Genomic DNA, 17,572 nt, shown 5'->3' on the forward strand with positions numbered 1-17,572 from the left:
AGGATTTTTACAAATGAAGTAGAAGTCATTCTTCTTCCAGCAGAGTTTAAAGAGATCCGACTCACGGAGGGCTGTGAGGGAAATCTGGAAGTGTTCTACAATGGAACCTGGGGTAATGTGTGTCACAATCAGATGGATGATGAGACAGTAAACATGGTGTGTCGAGAGCTGAACTGTGGAAGACGTGGCAGTCTGTCAAACACTGCAGCGAGAGTAAAATCTGCTCCGAACTGGCTTGATAATCTGAAGTGTAGGAAACACGACTCTAATCTTTGGCAGTGTCCATCTTCACCCTGGGGACAGAACAGCTGTAATAATCTTAATGAGGTAGCTCATATTACCTGTACAGGTGGGTGGATTCAGACTTCTGGTTCTGTCCATTGCCATAAACTGCAATGTTTCATTGTGAATAGTGTATAACTAATGTTGCTGAAATATAAAGTGTATTTGGTAAAAAATCCTGTGAAAAGTCTGAGGAAAGTCTGGTCTGAGAGATAATCCTGCATGTGAAACCTTTTCATTAATGCATGGATTTTATTCCTGCAGATGATGGAAAGTCTCTCCATCCACGAGAAAAGTGCTCTTCATTTCCCTCTCAGAAACATTGCTCAAGTAAGGATGGATAAGGAAAAGCTTTTTGTACTGTTTTTCATTTGCATTTGTTAGTGACAGAAGATATTTCCTCATGTATTTATAAAATCATTTTCTGAGGACTTGAATGGATTTCCTCATAGAACCATCCTGAGGGCATCAGTCTTCCTCACACTTCATGAAAATTCAACCAACAGAGATCAAATCAGGAAACAGAGCCCAAAGCTGATCTTACTGCTTTACATGATTTCATTCAGCAGCAATTCATTCCTTTATTTATGAATAACACATCAAAGTAAACACCTGGATATGGAGTTGGTATGAGATTCTTTTTCAGAAGACCTCAGAAAGTGTTTTTGGTAAATGAGCCCATGTTGAGTATAATATAAGGTTGTATTATCATTGTGTTGTAGTGAGCTGTGTGACTGGAGCTGTTCTTCAGCGTGGATGTGTTTCCTCATGTGTGATGTGTGTGATGTAGAGCGCTGGTCTCTCAGGCTGAGGGGAGATAAGGGAAGCTGCTCTGGGAGGTTGGAGGTGTATCATAACGCTACATGGGGCTCCATTTGTGATGATCAGTGGAACGACAGGAATGCTCAGGTGGTGTGCAGACAGCTGGGCTGTGGGTCGGCGCTGAGAGCTGAGAGGAATGTTCCTGGTTCTGGTGAAGGGACAATCTGGCTGAACAGAGTGAAGTGTCGAGGGGATGAGATTCACCTGTGGGACTGTCATCATTCCCTGAAGAAACGCACTGACTGCTCTCATGCTGGAGTCACCTGTGCAGGTCAGAGGGGTGCACTAACTTTTCAGATTTCTGTCTCCGCTCATTACACTTTTTTCCCCAATGTCAAGACTTTTGTCATGACTATTATTTAAAACCTTTGATGTGAGCTTGAAAGCTCACACCTGAATCAGCAATACACTCATCCCTATGTCATAAACCTTATTTCATGAGACTTTATTTTTATTGGATGATAGAAATGCTTTTTGTTTCTTTCTGTAAATACAGACATATCCACTGTGTCCACTACAACACCCACCAGTACCACCACCACCACCACCACATCAGGTCTGTATCTTTGTTACAATAAAATAGTTGGTAGTGTTCAGCATTTTTCTAAATATTTATGATTGCAGTGTCATATCGAGATCCTCTTCTGTGTTTTTGACTTCAGTAAGAGCCACTCAAACTCCTCTATCAGCTGGAGCTCCATCCAGCCCTCCACTGGTTCTCTTTGTGTTGGGAATGCTGTTCTTCCTGGCCTTCGTGCTTCTGCTACTCCTGTTTTGCCAGAACAGTGTGCTCAGGAGAGGTACGGCATATTCACACATTTTTCTTTTTTCTACAATGCCAACTATATTATTGGATTATATTATTCAAAATTTTAATTCAGAATTATTCAGAAATACAAACTCATTATTATTTGGATTAAGCACAGGGTTCTTCCCTGGATAAATAGCTTCCAGTCAAGTCTCAACCTGAGACCTTAGACTTCTTACACCTTCCTAAGTATATATGCCAATCTGAGGAGAGCATTGCATTGTTCTTTTCCTGTCTGGAATAACCAGTTCCTTCAAGTGTTCTGTCAACTTGTTTGACAATGTGCCCAAAGCCCCAACAACTACTGGGACAACTTTTGTCTTTGAATTTCATAGCTTTCTAATCTCTCTTGCTAGATCTTGGTACTTATCATGCTTTTCTAATTCTTTCTGTATGACTTTACTGTCCCTAGGGACAGCAATGTCTATGATGATCATCTCCCTAGTCTTCTTTTTCTGAATTATAATCTCTGGTTTCCAGTGGTGAATTATTTGGTCAGTTTGACCAAATATATGATCAGATATGATCTTTACCCTGAGACAACTCCAGGAGAAAGCCACCAAGCAATATCAACCTCTGTACGTAGTTTTTGTAGACTTCTCAAAGGCCTTTGACACTGTTGACTGGAGACACTTTGGAAGGTACTAGAAGTGTATGGATGCCCAGAAAGACTGATATAGCTCATAAAGCTCTTCTATGAGAACATGTCTGGGAAGGTTTCAATCACAGGAGACATTAGTGAAGCTTTTCCTGTCAATTATGGTGACAAACAGGGATGTGTTCTTGCCCCAAAATTATTTATACTCTACCTTACAGCAGTCCTAGAGACTATGGGCACTAACCTAGATAAAGGAGTCTACATCAGAACTCGATCGGAAGGCAAACTCTTCAATCTCGCCAGAGTCAAGTTCTCAACCAAAATTCGGCAAATTTATGTGTGAGAACTGCTGTACGCAGATGACTGCATTTGTAGCAACAGATCTGGATGACATGCAGGAAATTGTTGATCACTTTGCCACAGATGCAACCCTCTTTGGATTGAAAATCAATGCCACAAAAACAGAACTCTTGTACCAACCCTCACCTAAGCCACAGGCAATGTCAAACAGTGTTGTTTTGGTCAATGGAATGCCTCTTAGGAGTGCTGAGAGTTTTATCTCCTTGGGCAGTGCAGTTACCAACACAAACTCATCAGACCTGGAGGTAGACCACTGGATTCAAGCTGCCACGAAAGCCTTTGGTGCATTAAAAAAAGCAACTATGGTCTCACCATGACATCAAGAGAACCATCAAGTTGAAAGTATACAACACTGCAGTCTTACCATCTCTGCTTTATGCCACCAAATGCATACCGCTCTACCATAAACATTTCAAAAACTTACCAGGCTCTAACTCTGACACCTGTGTTAAATCCTCAAAATAAGATGGCAGGACAAGGTCCCTGATGTAGAAGTCCTCAAGCGAGCCAATACGATAAGCATGGAAGCCCTTATCACAGCCTCCCAAATTCGTTGGGCTGAACACATCTGGCACATGCAACTACCCAAAGCCATTTTCTTTGGAGAACTGAGCCAAGGAAAGAGGAGACAAGGAGGACAGAAACTGAGGTACAAAGACATCTTGAAGAGGAACATGAAGAATGCTGGAATTATTGATCAGACGTGGGAAAGGGATGCCTTGGAGAGATTAACATGGTGGAGCACAGTTAAAAGCTTAGTGTCCGCAATTGAAGACAAGCATCAAAGGGAATACAGTGGGGCAAAAAGTATTTAGTCAGTCACCAATTGTGCAAGTTCTCCCACTTAAAAAGATGAGAGAGGCCTGTAATTTTCATCATAGGTACACTTCAACTATGAGAGACAAAATGAGAAAAAAAATCCAGAAAATCACATTGTCTGTCTGATTTTTAAAGAATTTATTTGCAAATTATGGTGGAAAATAAGTATTTGGTCAATAACAAAAGTTTATCTCAATACTTTGTTATATACCCTTTGTTGGCAATAACAGAGGTCAAACGTTTTCTGTAAGTCTTCACAAGGTTTTCACACAGTGTTGCTGGTATTTTGGCCCATTTCTCCATGCAGATCTCCTCTAGAGCAATGATGTTTTGGGGCTGTCGCTGGGCAACACAGACTTTCAACTCCCTCCAAAGATTTTCTATGGGGTTGAGATCTGGAGATTGGCTAGGCCACTCCAGGACCTTGAAATGCTTCTTACGAAGCCACTCCTTCATTGCCCAGGTGGTGTGTTTGGGATCATTGTCATGCTGAAAGACCCAGCCACATTTCATCTTCAATGCCCTTGCTGATGAAAGGAGGTTTTCACTCAAAATCTCACGATACATGGCCCCATTCATTCTTTCCTTTACACGGATCAGTCGTCCTGGTCCCTTTGCAGAAAAACAGCCCCAAAGCATAATGTTTCCACCCCCATGCTTCACAGTAGGTATGGTGTTCTTTGGATGCAACTCAGCATTCTTTCTCCTCCAAACACAAGTTGAGTTTTTACCAAAAAGTTCTATTTTGGTTTCATCTGACCATATGACATTCTCCCAATCCTCTTCTGGATCATCCAAATGCTCTCTAGCAAACTTCAGACGGGCCTGGACATGTACTGGCTTAAGCAGGGGGACACGTCTGGCACTGCAGGATTTGAGTCCCTGGTGGCGTAGTGTGTTACTGATGGTAGCCTTTGTTACTTTGGTCCCAGCTCTCTGCAGGTCATTCACTAGGTCCCCCTGTGTGGTTCTGGGATTTTTGCTCACCGTTCTTGTGATCATTTTGACCCCACAGGGTGAGATCTTGCGTGGAGCCCCAGATCGAGGGAGATTATCAGTGGTCTTGTATGTCTTCCATTTTCTAATAATTGCTCCCACAGTTGATTTTATTCACACCAAGCTGCTTACCTATTGCAGATTCAGTCTTCCCAGCCTGGTGCAGGTCTACAATTTTGTTTCTGGTGTCCTTTGACAGCTCTTTGGTCTTGGCCATAGTGAAGTTTGGAGTGTGACTGACTGAGGTTGTGGAAAGGTGTCTTATATACTGATAACGAGTTCAAACAGGTGCCATTAATACAGATAACGAGTGGAGGACAGAGGAGCCTCTTAAAGAAGTTACAGGTCTGTGAGAGCTTGTTTGTAGGTGACCAAATACTTATTTTACAGAGGAATTTACCAATTAATTCATTAAAAATCCTACAATGTGATTTCCTGCATCCTTTCCCCCCATTCTGTCTCTCATAGTTGAAGTGTACCTATGATGAAAATTACAGGCCTCTCTTGTCTTTTTAAGTGGGAGAACTTGCACAATTGGTGGCTGACTAAATATTTTTTTGCCCCACTGTATATGAGAGCTCACAAAACCAGACATTCCATAGCAACTCAACCAGGCCATTCATGCCATCACTGCAGATGACTCTGTCACTCTAGTGTGGGCCTCGCAGCCAATCTGTGTTTCTCTGCATCCTAACAAAGCAGTCATCATCACTAGCGATGGACAGCCAACAACGAACATGATGGTCAGTTTGAGTAGTAAAATCCCACAGCAGTTTTACTTCCTTGTTCTCCTCCACACTACTTGGGGCATGCTCATACCATTTGGCATTACAATCAATCCTGTATTTCTTGCACAATTCCTAATGCACAACCTGACCAAGCATGTCCTGCCTCTTTTTGTACTCTGTTTGGGCAAGCTTGGAGCAGCCACACAAGATATGCTGCATGGATTCATCATGTGTTCCACACAATCTACACTTCGGTGACGCATCCTGTTTCTCGATCCTGGCTTTCACAGCATTTGTCCTTAATGCCTGATCTTGAGCTGCAAATATTAGGCCCTCGATCTCCTCCTTCAGGTCGCCTGTCCTTACCCAATTCCAATATTTGTTAGATAACTCTTCTGTCTCTCTTTTATACTGCCCATGCATTTCTTTTCCAGTCCAGCCCTCGATTCTCTCTCCTTCCTGTCTTTGTACATCTTTGGTGTTTCAACTTCATCAACAGTCTTCCTCTGCCACGCAGCCTTCAAGAGAGGTTCCTGGCTTTGGCTGACACATACATTAATATTTCTTTCTTCAGTATTGATGGCATCCTCAACACTAAGCAATCCTTGCCCTCCTTCTCTTCTTGGCAGGTACACTTGGCTGACATTGGCCCTAGGATGAAGAGTGTGATGTATTGTCAGGACCTTCCTAGTTTTCCTATCCAAGTTTAGTTTTCATCCATTTTACAATCCTGCCACTGTATCGAAGTAGTGATACTCCCCAACTATTGATTGCCTTAATAACATTGCCACCATTCAGTTTTGAAGCTAGGACTTTCTTGACTCTCCTGGTATACTCCTTCATATTCCTTTTCATCACCTCGTGCATGATGTCATCAGCCTCTAACACACCCAGATATTTATAACCATCATCTTCATCACCAATATTTCGAATCTCTCTTCCATCAGGTAATTTTATAGCCTCTGACTTTACCAACTTGCCTCTTTTCATTACCATCACAGCACACTTATCAATTCCAAAGTCGCTGCTGAACACACGAGCCATTTGTACAAGCGAGTTGATTTCCCTCGTCTTTTCCATAAAGTTTTAACTCATCCATGAACATCAGGTGGTTTACTTTGCCCTCTTTTTTGCTCAATTGATAGTTAGCAAAAGACTCACTTAGTATGCAACTCAGAGGCAACATTGCAATCACAAACAACAGAGGCGATAGGGACTCCCCCTGGAATATTCCTCTCTTCACTGAGATGATTGCCACATACTGTAAGTTGTGTTTTCCAGATCTCCATACTTTCAGCCATTGATCATTTGATGTTCTCTGCAGCCCCTACAAACTGAAATGTTTCCATAATCCAGGCATGAGGAATTGAGTCATAAACCTTTTTATAATCTATCCAGGCAATCAGCAGCTTAATTTTCCTGTGTTTGCAATCCTGCAAAATTGTTCTATCTATAGTCAACTGATCTTTAATTCCTCTGCTATTCTTTCAGCAACTTTCTGCTCATCAGGTAACAGAGAGTTTTGTGATAGATGTTGGTACAAATCCTCTGCTATAATCCCAGTGAGTACTTTCCACATTATCGGCAGACATGTTATAGGCCTATAATTTCCACCAGCATTCCCTTTCATTTTGTCTTTGATCACCAAAACAGGTCATCCCTTGGTCATCTGTTCAGGTATACCCCAACCATCAAGACATTCCTGCAGCTGCACCACGATGTGCTCATGTAGTTTGTTCATGTTCTTTAACCAAAAACCTTGGACCTTATCTGGTCCAGATGCCCTCCAGTTCGGAATCTTTCTTAAGGTTGCTTGGAGTTTCTCAATGTCAATGGTTAGGTCTTCTTGCTGTTCTATTTGGGTCTTTTCTTTCAGGTCATTTAGCCAGAGAGCAGCCTTTCTGTGTTCTTCTGGCTGGTCCCAGAGGTTGATCCAGAACTGTCTGGATTCAGCACCATCAGGAATGGGTTGTTCATTTCCCTGTGGGTAATCATGATCTTTATAAAACTGCCTTTGGTTCATCTCAAATAACAGATTTTGCCAGTATCGTGTGAGTCGATCATTGTATCTCTTGATCTTGTGGGCTTTTGCTGTTACACATTGGTTCAATTCCTCAATCACGACTCCAATTCCCTTGATTTCAATCTTCTACTTTCACCACAACTGAGCCCTGACTCTCGATGAACTGCACTCTTTTCTGCGGATCTGCTCTAATCAAATAAGGTCTTTCTGCAACTGACCTACCTGCCCTTGTATTCATCTTTTCCACCACGGTTCTTTAGGTTCTTTCTTCCTGCTTGGCTTAATCAAACATTTTCTTTTCTCTCCAACACCAATTGTATTATTGGATTATATTCTTCAAAACTGTGATTCAGAATTATTCAGAAATATAAACTTATTATTATTATCCACTCGCAGAAATCTCTAAGTTGAGGCAAAAGACTCAGTCTGAGGCAGTCTATGAGGCGATCAACCAGAGACACACAGTCTATGAGAAAATCAACCACAAATACATCACAAAAAGAAGCAGGAGCTCCACTCAAAGAGGTGAGTGAGATGTGAACTGTTCTCCACCACACTTATTGTATTCTATTTAAACTTGGATTGAAATTCACTGCATGCAAATCATCAAATCACTCAATTCAAAATAAACACCTCAATGCACAGTCAGGGATTACAGCAATATTTTCCATAAAATCCAGTGTGATTTATTTCATTGCAATAAATAAATAAATAAATAAATGTGTGATAGGAAGCATGCAGTTCAAGTCCATGTGGTGTCGAGACAGAATTCTGCTGATAAGCATCTATTAAAGCTTCTGATTTGCTGCATATGAACATCAAGTCGAGTCACATTTATTTATAAAGCAAATTTAAAAACAGCAGTTGAACAAAGTGCTGTACAATCATCACAACACACACCATAAAATAATAATAATAATAATAATAATAATAATTGAAACAATAACACACAGAAGAAAAGTAACTCTCTTGCGATTAAAAATCAGAAATGACTAAACATGTCCTTTCTGAGACGTGATTATGATGTATTGTATCGAAGAATTACAGTAACTCCAGTGTTTTAATGCTGACACATGACATCTCACAATCAACCTGATCTTACTTTAAGCTTCTGAAATCCCTCTTATCAAATTGATCAAAGCTTCTTTGGATGAGGATTTTATTGAGTGTAAATGTGTTTAAAAACCCCAAACAAACAAATGGTTCTTTTTACAGTCAAGTCTGGGATTGGAGAAAAGGCGGAGTCTTATGATGTCATCGACACCAGTGACTTCATAAGTGGGTGCAGTTGTGAACTGATCCCATAAATTTAGTGACTTGACATGAAACCATGAGGTCAGAATGTGATGGAGCTGTTTGTACAGACCCTCTGCTTTTATTTCATTTAGGTGATACAGGAAGAGTCGAGCCACCAGAGGACTACGATGATGCCGTCACTGCTGGACCGATCCCTGATAACGTGGAGGGTGTGGTTCTGTTTGGGGATTTGTTTTAGAAAGCAGTAGAAATTAAACACACACACTGCACATCAGTTTGTTTCTTGCTTTGTGTGTTGTGACATTTTTGACATGTATACGATGTCATTTTGCATTGTGTCATCAAATACACAGTGTACAAACTGCCACTTCAGTAAACTTTAACTCTCTTTAAATATCTGTGTTTTGGTGTAGAGGATGAAGCGGAGAATTATGATGACGCCATTCCAGCTGATCAGAAGTCAGTTATACTGACAGGTATGATAATAATGTGACAGTGTCGCATCCACAAGCATCCAAACTATCATTAATGACATTCATGTGGATTTAATAGCTTTTATCTCCACATTCTGACAGAGGACATGTCCGAGAACTACAGTGATGCGGTTACCATGGAAACAAACCCAAACATCATCACAGGTCAGGTTTTTTCTGGAAATGAACAAAAAAAGAAAAGCTGCTGAGGGAACCACTGTTTATAGCTGCTATGACATCAGTGAGCAAAGGAACAAACTTATTTTTCCTATGTAGGTGTAATTAATGATTTTGTGTATTTAGGGTTGGATAAGTGATCAATCTTTAATAATTACATGAAATCAGTCTCATTGAATCGTTTGAAGTGAATCATTCAAATGAATCGAATCAGTGAATCAAATCAGTGAAACATTTATGGCCCTTTTCCACTACCCTTTTTCAGCTCACTTCAGCTCGCTTCAGCTCACTTCAGCCCGACACGGCTCGCGTTTCGACTACCAAAAACCAGCACGACTCAGCTCGTTTCAGCCCTGCTTAGCCCCTAAAACTCGCACCGTTTTGGAGTGGGGCTGAAGCGAGCCAAGCCGTGCCGAGTGAGGCTAGGGGCGTGAGCAGACACTCCCCTGTGCACTGATTGGTGAGGAGGAGTGTCCTCACATGCCCACACACGCCCCGCGAGCGCGCTGGGATCTGTAAACACCGCAAACCCGGAAGAAGAAGAATTACGAATTACGAGAATTTCTGAAGCCTTATGTGCCTCGCCTCATCTATACGCTCTTGCCAGTATCTGTCCGCGTTGTCGGTGACAACAAGCAACAGCACCAAGACCAGCAACACTAACGACTCCATGTCCTCCATGTTTATTGTTTACTCTCCGGGTCGTGAGACTACCGCTGAAAAGCTCACTGAATCAGTGACATACAGAGCATCGTGGACGAGTTCGCGGAGCGCAAGGCTCGTCGTATGCCCTTCAAATAATGCGCGCAGTAGGCTATTGATGTTTTATTATGAGCCATGTACAGTATGTCACCTGTTTTTTTGTTTTTGAGTTACATGTTCGTTTGAAGGACTTAATGTACAAAATAACATAGTTGCACCCCGTAGTGTTGAAATTGGTAAACACAGTGCATTCAGTGAGGTTTGCACCGCCCTCCTTTTATTTCTGACTCTTCCTGTCACCGTTGCAACCTCTGAGCGCTCATTCGTATGCCCTTCAAATAATGTGCGCAGTATAGGCTATTGATGTTTTATTATGAGCCATGTACAGTATCCTAATGTTTTTTGTTTCTGAGTTACATGTTCGTTTGAAGGACTTTATGTACTAAATAACATAGTTGCACCCAGTAGTGTTGAAATTGGTAAACACCGCAGTTGCGGACATTTTGTAGTCTAAAATGATGTTATGATAAGCTTTAATAAAGGGCCCGGTCATTTGCCCCGCCCCCGGCCCGGCTCTGACTTGTTCCGCCACTGTCACTGATGTCACTGTTTGCGCTGCTTAACGACATCACGTGACGTCCACCCACTTTCGCTAACTCCACCCAATGTGTCCACCCACTTCCAGCCAGCACGGTTCAGCGCAGTTGTAGTCGAAATGCAACTCCAACAGCCCCGCTCAGCCCGACTCAGCTCGACTCAGCACGGCACGGCTCAGCCGCGTTTGTAGTGGAAAAGCGGCATTAGTGAATCAGTGAATCATTTAGTGAATCAGTGAATCATTTAGTGAATCCTACCATTAATCCTGGTACTTAATAATAATTTACCAAACAGCTAAAATGGTATCTTCCAAATTATTATTGATCACTTACCATATGTGGCAGATCACAGAATCCAGGGACACATGTCGGCCCGGGGGCATTTTGAGTTATTGACAGATTCAGAAAGTACAGTTTCTAAGCTTTCCAATGATGCCTTCCATGTGGAGATCTGACAATATTTGAAGAATGTGTGGCCTTTTGAAAGTGTATACTTCTTAAAACAGAAAAGGGAGAAAATCGCCCTCAATTGGCCCTTTTCCACTACCCTTTTTCAGCTCACTTCAGCCCGACACAGCTTGCGTTTCGACTACCAAAAACCAGCACGACTCGGCTCGCTTCAGCCCTGCTTAGCCCCTAAAACTCGCACCGTTTTGGAGTGGGGCTGAAGCGAGCCAAAGCGAGCCGAGTGAGGCTGGGGGCGTGAGCAGACACTCCCCTGTGCACTGATTGGTGAGGAGGAGTGTCCTCACATGCCCACACATGCCCCGCGAGCGCGCTGGGATCTGTAAACACCGCAAACCCGGAAGGAGAAGAATTACGAATTACGAGAATTTCTGAAGCCTTATGCGCCTCGCCTCATCTATACGCTCTTGCCAGTATCTGTCCGCGTTGTCGGTGACAACAAGCCACAGCACCAAGACCAGCAACACTAACGACTCCATGTCCTCCATGTTTATTGTTTACTATTCGGGTCGTGAGACTACCGCTTAAAAGCTCACTGATGTCACTGTTTGCGCTGCTTAACGACATCACCTGACGTCCACCCACTTTCGCTAACTCCACCCAATGTGTCCACCCACTTCCAGCCAGCACGGTTCAGCGTGGTTGTAGTCGAAATGCAACTCCAACAGCCCCGCTCAGCCCGACTCAGCACGGCACGGCTCAGCCCGACTCAGCCGCGTTTGTAGTGGAAAAGCGGCAAAAGTTTTCCATCTCAGCTACTCTGGGTGCAGGGCGGGCACATAATGGTGCTCATTTGCATGACATTAAGGAAAGCTCTACCCCCTACTAGCTTGCACGATACTACTTTCATGTAAACAAAGATCACCACATCAATTTTCCTTCCATGCAAAGTATGCCCAACACAATTATGAAGTACAAAAATAAGTCCTAAAGTATACTTTAACGTTTTGTGGTTGAAAAATTACTCACACCGTAAGAAAGAAAGATAGCACGATGATGACACAACTAACACAACACTAGTTTCATGTAAAGCCTCGGTCACAACCTGCTGTATGTGCTCCTACAGCCAGTCTACATGCAAAAAACGCAAGAAACACACGGAGAGCGCGCATGTGAAAAGCATGAGAGCGCGCGTGTGATGTGCTGATTTTCGAGCCGCAGACCGGCCGCAGAGGTTCTTGGTCATGTCAAACAAACTCTACGGGCGCTTACGTTTTTTTCAGGTTGCAAGACAAACTTACGGCCAACGCGCGTCTTTCTCCGTGAACAAAAAAAACCCACAGCAACTTGGGAAATGCCAAAAATCACACGGCCAAAAAATCGTACGTCCGGTTGTGACCTAGGCTTAACCAAACCACAACACTCTCCGTTACATGCAAAAATAACCACACAGCCTTAGATTAATAAACTTACCCCATCAGAAAGAGAAACGGCGCCTTGCACACACCAATGCCTCCGATGGAATAATGTAGTCCTAGAATGGTCCGTGTATCATGCGATCATTCAAGTATTCCATTCAGTCTGGAAAACGAGGTTGCGGGGTTTTTTTTTGCTAGAAATGGTAATCTCCGATGTAAATACCGTGTGTCTGTTTGCTTCGCGGGGCTCCTCTGCGCTCTGTTTAGTAACTCATTCCATAGTGAAATCACATGCCTGTATGCAGGTTAAGTAGCCATGTGCTCAACTCGGATCATACAGCTGATTCGTGGAAAAAAAAACAAATGACTTAAATCATCATGTGAATGGCCCATATGGTAATTTACCCACACCCCCCAGCAGGCTACAGTCCTGACAAAAATGAGACAATTTGCAACAAAAAATGTATGCTTTTCCAACCAAACAATCTATTATCTGAAATACTGATTGCATTCTTCAAGATCTCAACTTGCACATGATGGAAAAAAACAAAAATCACAAATTAAAAAAAAAAATGCTTATTTTGCGATTATCTCAGATTTGTTTCGGCCGACATGTGTCCCTGGATTCGGTGAGGGGTCACATATTACATAAATCATCTGCACCTTTCTTTGAATTCTTTGGGAGATTGGGCAACTTCAAAGTATCAAAACAGCAGATAGACACCACACACAATTTCAATAATAATGGAGTTTATTATAACAAAGATAATAATAAAAAATTATTAATAAAAGAAAAGGAAAAAATTGAACAACAATTTAATAGCAGCAGAATTGAATCTTCTGTAAAGATTCACACGAGAGTGTGTGTGTGTGTGTGTGTGTGTGTGTGTGTGTGTGAGAGACTAGCTTAGGAGGCTAATCAGACAAAGAGATGCTAACTAGCAGCTTCAAATCTAGCAGACCACGTGGTTAGCTTGTAGGCTAATCAGACAAAGGAAAAGCTAGCTACATATACTTTCAGGCCTAGTGTATAAAAGCTGAAGGCTTTAATCAAAAATAAACATTCAAACAGTCATCCGTGGTTCATATCTATATAGTCTTAAATATAGGCACAGGAGAAAACAATACTCATGATTTTGTCTAAGATTGAGACAAAGGGTCTCGGTTTTAAGGCCTAGTGGGTGAGGGACACGTGCTTCCTTTGTCGGACAAAGGAATTTAGCTCTTGCTAGCTAAAACACGTGTGAAACCCAGATGTGTGAGTAATGAATTAGAATCTTAAGGAAGAGAGAGAGAGAGAGAGAGAGAGAACATGCAAAAACTTATGGATTAACCAATTTTAAATCAACAAACAAATTATAGAGAACCAAAATTCAGTGTATACACTTCATTTAACTTCATATAACTTCACATTAAGTGAATAACTAATTCCTAAGACTTAAACTTCTGCCTAATGCCAGCCTTACTGCAAAAAGTCTCGTCTTCTGTAGAAACCACAGTCTCTCTGTAGAAATGGCAGGCTGAGGAGGTTGGAAGCGCTTCGGTGGAGAAGAAGATTTTCTTTGAAAAGGCTTCGTAGCTCATGAGAAGAAAGCTCTGATCAGACAGGGTTAGGATGGTCCAGCCACTCCCAACACCAATAAAACTGCCTATTTGGTTGCAGTCTTGTACGTACTGAAAGAATAACTGAAAACCGGTTTATAACTCGCTTGAGTTAAAAATCGCATGTTTCCGAAGTCTACCGTGATCAAGAGTAGACAGGAAGAGGAAAACATGCTGTTTAGACGTCTGATGGTGAGTACTCTTTATTCGGTCCATCCCGCCTAGAGTCAGACATGAAAGAGCACGAGATGGTGGATTTCCAAGTCCTTTGGAATGCTGAAAGATGTGATGTACTGTAAGTGATCCCGCCCAGGCGTGACGTAGTCAACGCGGAAGTTGGCTGGGAGTTGTAGTTCTTAGACACAAGATGGCGCATGGTACCTACACCAAAGATATACAACATTATCTGTAACTATAAATGGATGAAAAGTACAAGATCTAATTCTTTACTCAGTGAAAAACTGCAATTGTTGGCAAATTCCCATGGTCTACGAGGAATAAACCACTTGGGGACATGCTGTTGTAGGTAAATGATCAACGTTAGGGTGGTAGCAGTAACTCAGCTTCATCACACCACCCTGTAACTCAGTATTTTACTAGAACAGCAACACACACAGTGGTTTATTACTGATTCATTGATTTCTTCAGGAGACGGTCCAGAAGATTATGATGATGTCATCACTGAGGAACAGGATGGAGGAGAGACAGAAAGTGAGTGAGTTGTTTATTCTGGTAATGCACGTGAGTGCAAAGGCAGCAAAGTTAAAGCGTGACTCTATTCTATACCATATATAATATAAATATCAGCTTTCTGTTCTGTAATCTCCATTCTGTCATTGAACAAGTGCCATCATATTTATTACACAGTTTAGATAAGACCTATATTTATATTTACTTCCACATCTTATACACATGGCCTGTGTTCATATTAAGAAAGCTGAACTGATAAATCTCCTTTTTTCTCTTTTTTATTGATAGAATATTAAAGACATTCCCACATCGTGCATCACTGACTGTATTTTTAAGGTTTTACAGCCCAATTAATACAATACACAGGATCTATTAAAGAGGTCAATGTATTTATTTTACAGAATATGATGACGTGGAGGGGAAATCTCAGAAAGACAGGGACCATGTGACTGAGACATGCCACCAAAGGCCTTTTCTCAGGAAATTACATTTCAACTTTTATAAACACAAACAATGATTTTATTATCCTTCCAATAATGTCATGTTTCCTGAACTGTGTTCATTTTCCCCGAGTTATTAGCAAATAGAGGAGGAGAGTTAAATCACCTTTCATATTCCCTAATGCAATGTCTCCAGCTTTTCTTTTACAACACTTTTAATGCTATAAGTCAGCTTCAATATCACTGACACACCACACCTCATTTATCTCACCAATTATTTCAGCTCAACTCATATAATATTCATCTTCATCTTTTACATTTATCAACCTGTTATTCACTCTTTTACAAATGTCTTAGTAACTATAAGCCACTTGGCAAAAGAACACAAATCTTTGGATTCCTTAAAACAATGTGTGGTTTTACATTTTTAAAGACACATTTACCTTTATGTTCAATGCTGTGCTTTTAACTGTAAAACATCTCATTGAGACGGATTCGAGAATTCCTTTATGAAATATTCAGACCATGATGTGCTAATTAGATCGCTTGCTATATTGCGTTTTTGTTGTCATTTTTATTTGGTAGCTGGCGATGTTACAAGCCAGATATAGTCTATACAAGTATCATATATATATATATATATATATATATATATATATATATATATATATATATATATATATATATACAGGTTTCATTATGTATTCTCAGATTTTCATTTTAAATTCTAAGGTTTGTTTCCTTATTCTCAGGATTTTGTTTTATATTCTCAGTTTTCATTGAATATTCTCAGATGTTTGTTTTATAATCTCAGCTTTAATTCAATATTCTCACTTTTTAAATGAGTGATGGCCATTTCATTTTAATATTACATCTTCATCAACAATATACAAGTTAATGTGACTTTTTATCTTTCCACAATGAGAACAAGTCAATATTTTACATTCTGCAGAGTTTTATTGGCTCTTTTTCATATTGTGTAACAATCATCTATTTTTATCCATTCAATGAAATAAAAGTGCTTTGAGTATTTTGAGTATAATGTGATGATGTGTGTTGGAGTTGAGTGAGCGGCTCTTGTAGTGATGAATCTGTGGTCGATGCCATTATAGAACATCTCAGGCAGTAAAAAATAAATCAATATTTATCTACTGATCAGAAGGTTGTGAGTTCAAATCCCAGCACCACCTTGAGCTCGACCCTTAACCCTCGGCATCTCCACTGTATCATAAAAGCTTCAGCTAAATGAATAAATGTTCAAGTTCAAGATTACTTTATTTGTCCCATCAATGGGCAATTTAGTTATGTAATTTAGTAATGTAAACACACACACACACGTTAGTCTTCCTGTCTGTTAAGGGAGTGTTGAAGAATGACACGACACCGCTTGTAGGCGAACACTCGAATCCAGCTCCCGGTTTTTATTGCATTAATATAGCCAACTTTGCCCCCTACCGGGCTCAACAGGACATAGCTGTGTGGGTGCAATCACAGTTACTATTAATATTAAGTGATCAATCTCATTAAATCAGTCTCATTAAATTTGAAGGTTAATAATTAAAATGAATCAATCCCATTGAATCATTTAATTTGACTCATTTGAATTGAATCATACCATTAAACCTGGTGCTTAATAACAAATTACCAAACAGCTAAATTATGGTACATTTCCAAATTATTATTGATCACTTACCATATTACATAAATCATCTGCACCTTTTTGAATTCTTTGAGAGATTGGAGACTTCACAGATATTGAAACACCAACAATTGAATACACACAGCTTTGATAATAAATGAATTTATTATAACAAAGATAAAAATAATCAGTTTATATACAAGCAGTGAGGTGTGTAGATATATTTGTGTGTGTGTGTGTGTGTGTGTGGTAGGCCCTAGACTAGGCCCATGTGTATGAGGGGGTTGTGAAGTTTGGAATGTTATCTGATGTGTTGGTATGTGTGAGTGTGGGGGAAGGACTGCCACATGTGCAGACAAAAGGCTAGCTCTGTATAGCTAACCAAAGTGTGTTTGGGTAGGCCCAGATTAGCTTCGTGTTGCTAAGCAGACAAAGGGAAGCTGGGTTTGTGTGTATCAGGCCTGGTCAGGCCTGCTGGGCATGTGTTTTCTAAGTAACAAAAGAATTCCACACTCATAACATTATCAAACCCACTGAAATCTTAATAAGGTCAAAATGTGTGTTAAGGAGATTGAGGATATTAGTAAAAAGAATAAGAGAAAAAAACATGCACAGCCTATCAATTGAAACAAATTATATTAAAACAACATAAATCAATTCAACACTCAACACGCTACGTGTTTAACAGTGTAACAGATAAACCTGGGTTTAAATTCACACTTTCAATAAAGCAACTT

At 40.8% G+C, this 17,572-nt stretch overlaps 1 protein-coding gene across 1 annotated transcript in view; it reads left to right on the plus strand.

Annotated features, from left to right (window-relative positions):
• Positions 1 to 17,572, plus strand: part of LOC132869650 (deleted in malignant brain tumors 1 protein-like) — a 139,725-nt gene that overhangs the window by 41,423 nt on the left and 80,730 nt on the right. Inside the window, exons 10-12 of the mRNA XM_060902942.1 lie at positions 44 to 405; positions 579 to 612; positions 1,073 to 1,375. Of these exons, the coding sequence (XP_060758925.1) occupies positions 44 to 405; positions 579 to 612; positions 1,073 to 1,375 (699 nt within the window). The remainder of the gene's footprint in view (positions 1 to 43; positions 406 to 578; positions 613 to 1,072; positions 1,376 to 17,572) is intronic.

This window comes from Neoarius graeffei, chromosome 21, assembly GCF_027579695.1.
Source record: "Neoarius graeffei isolate fNeoGra1 chromosome 21, fNeoGra1.pri, whole genome shotgun sequence".
Lineage (NCBI taxonomy): Eukaryota > Metazoa > Chordata > Actinopteri > Siluriformes > Ariidae > Neoarius > Neoarius graeffei.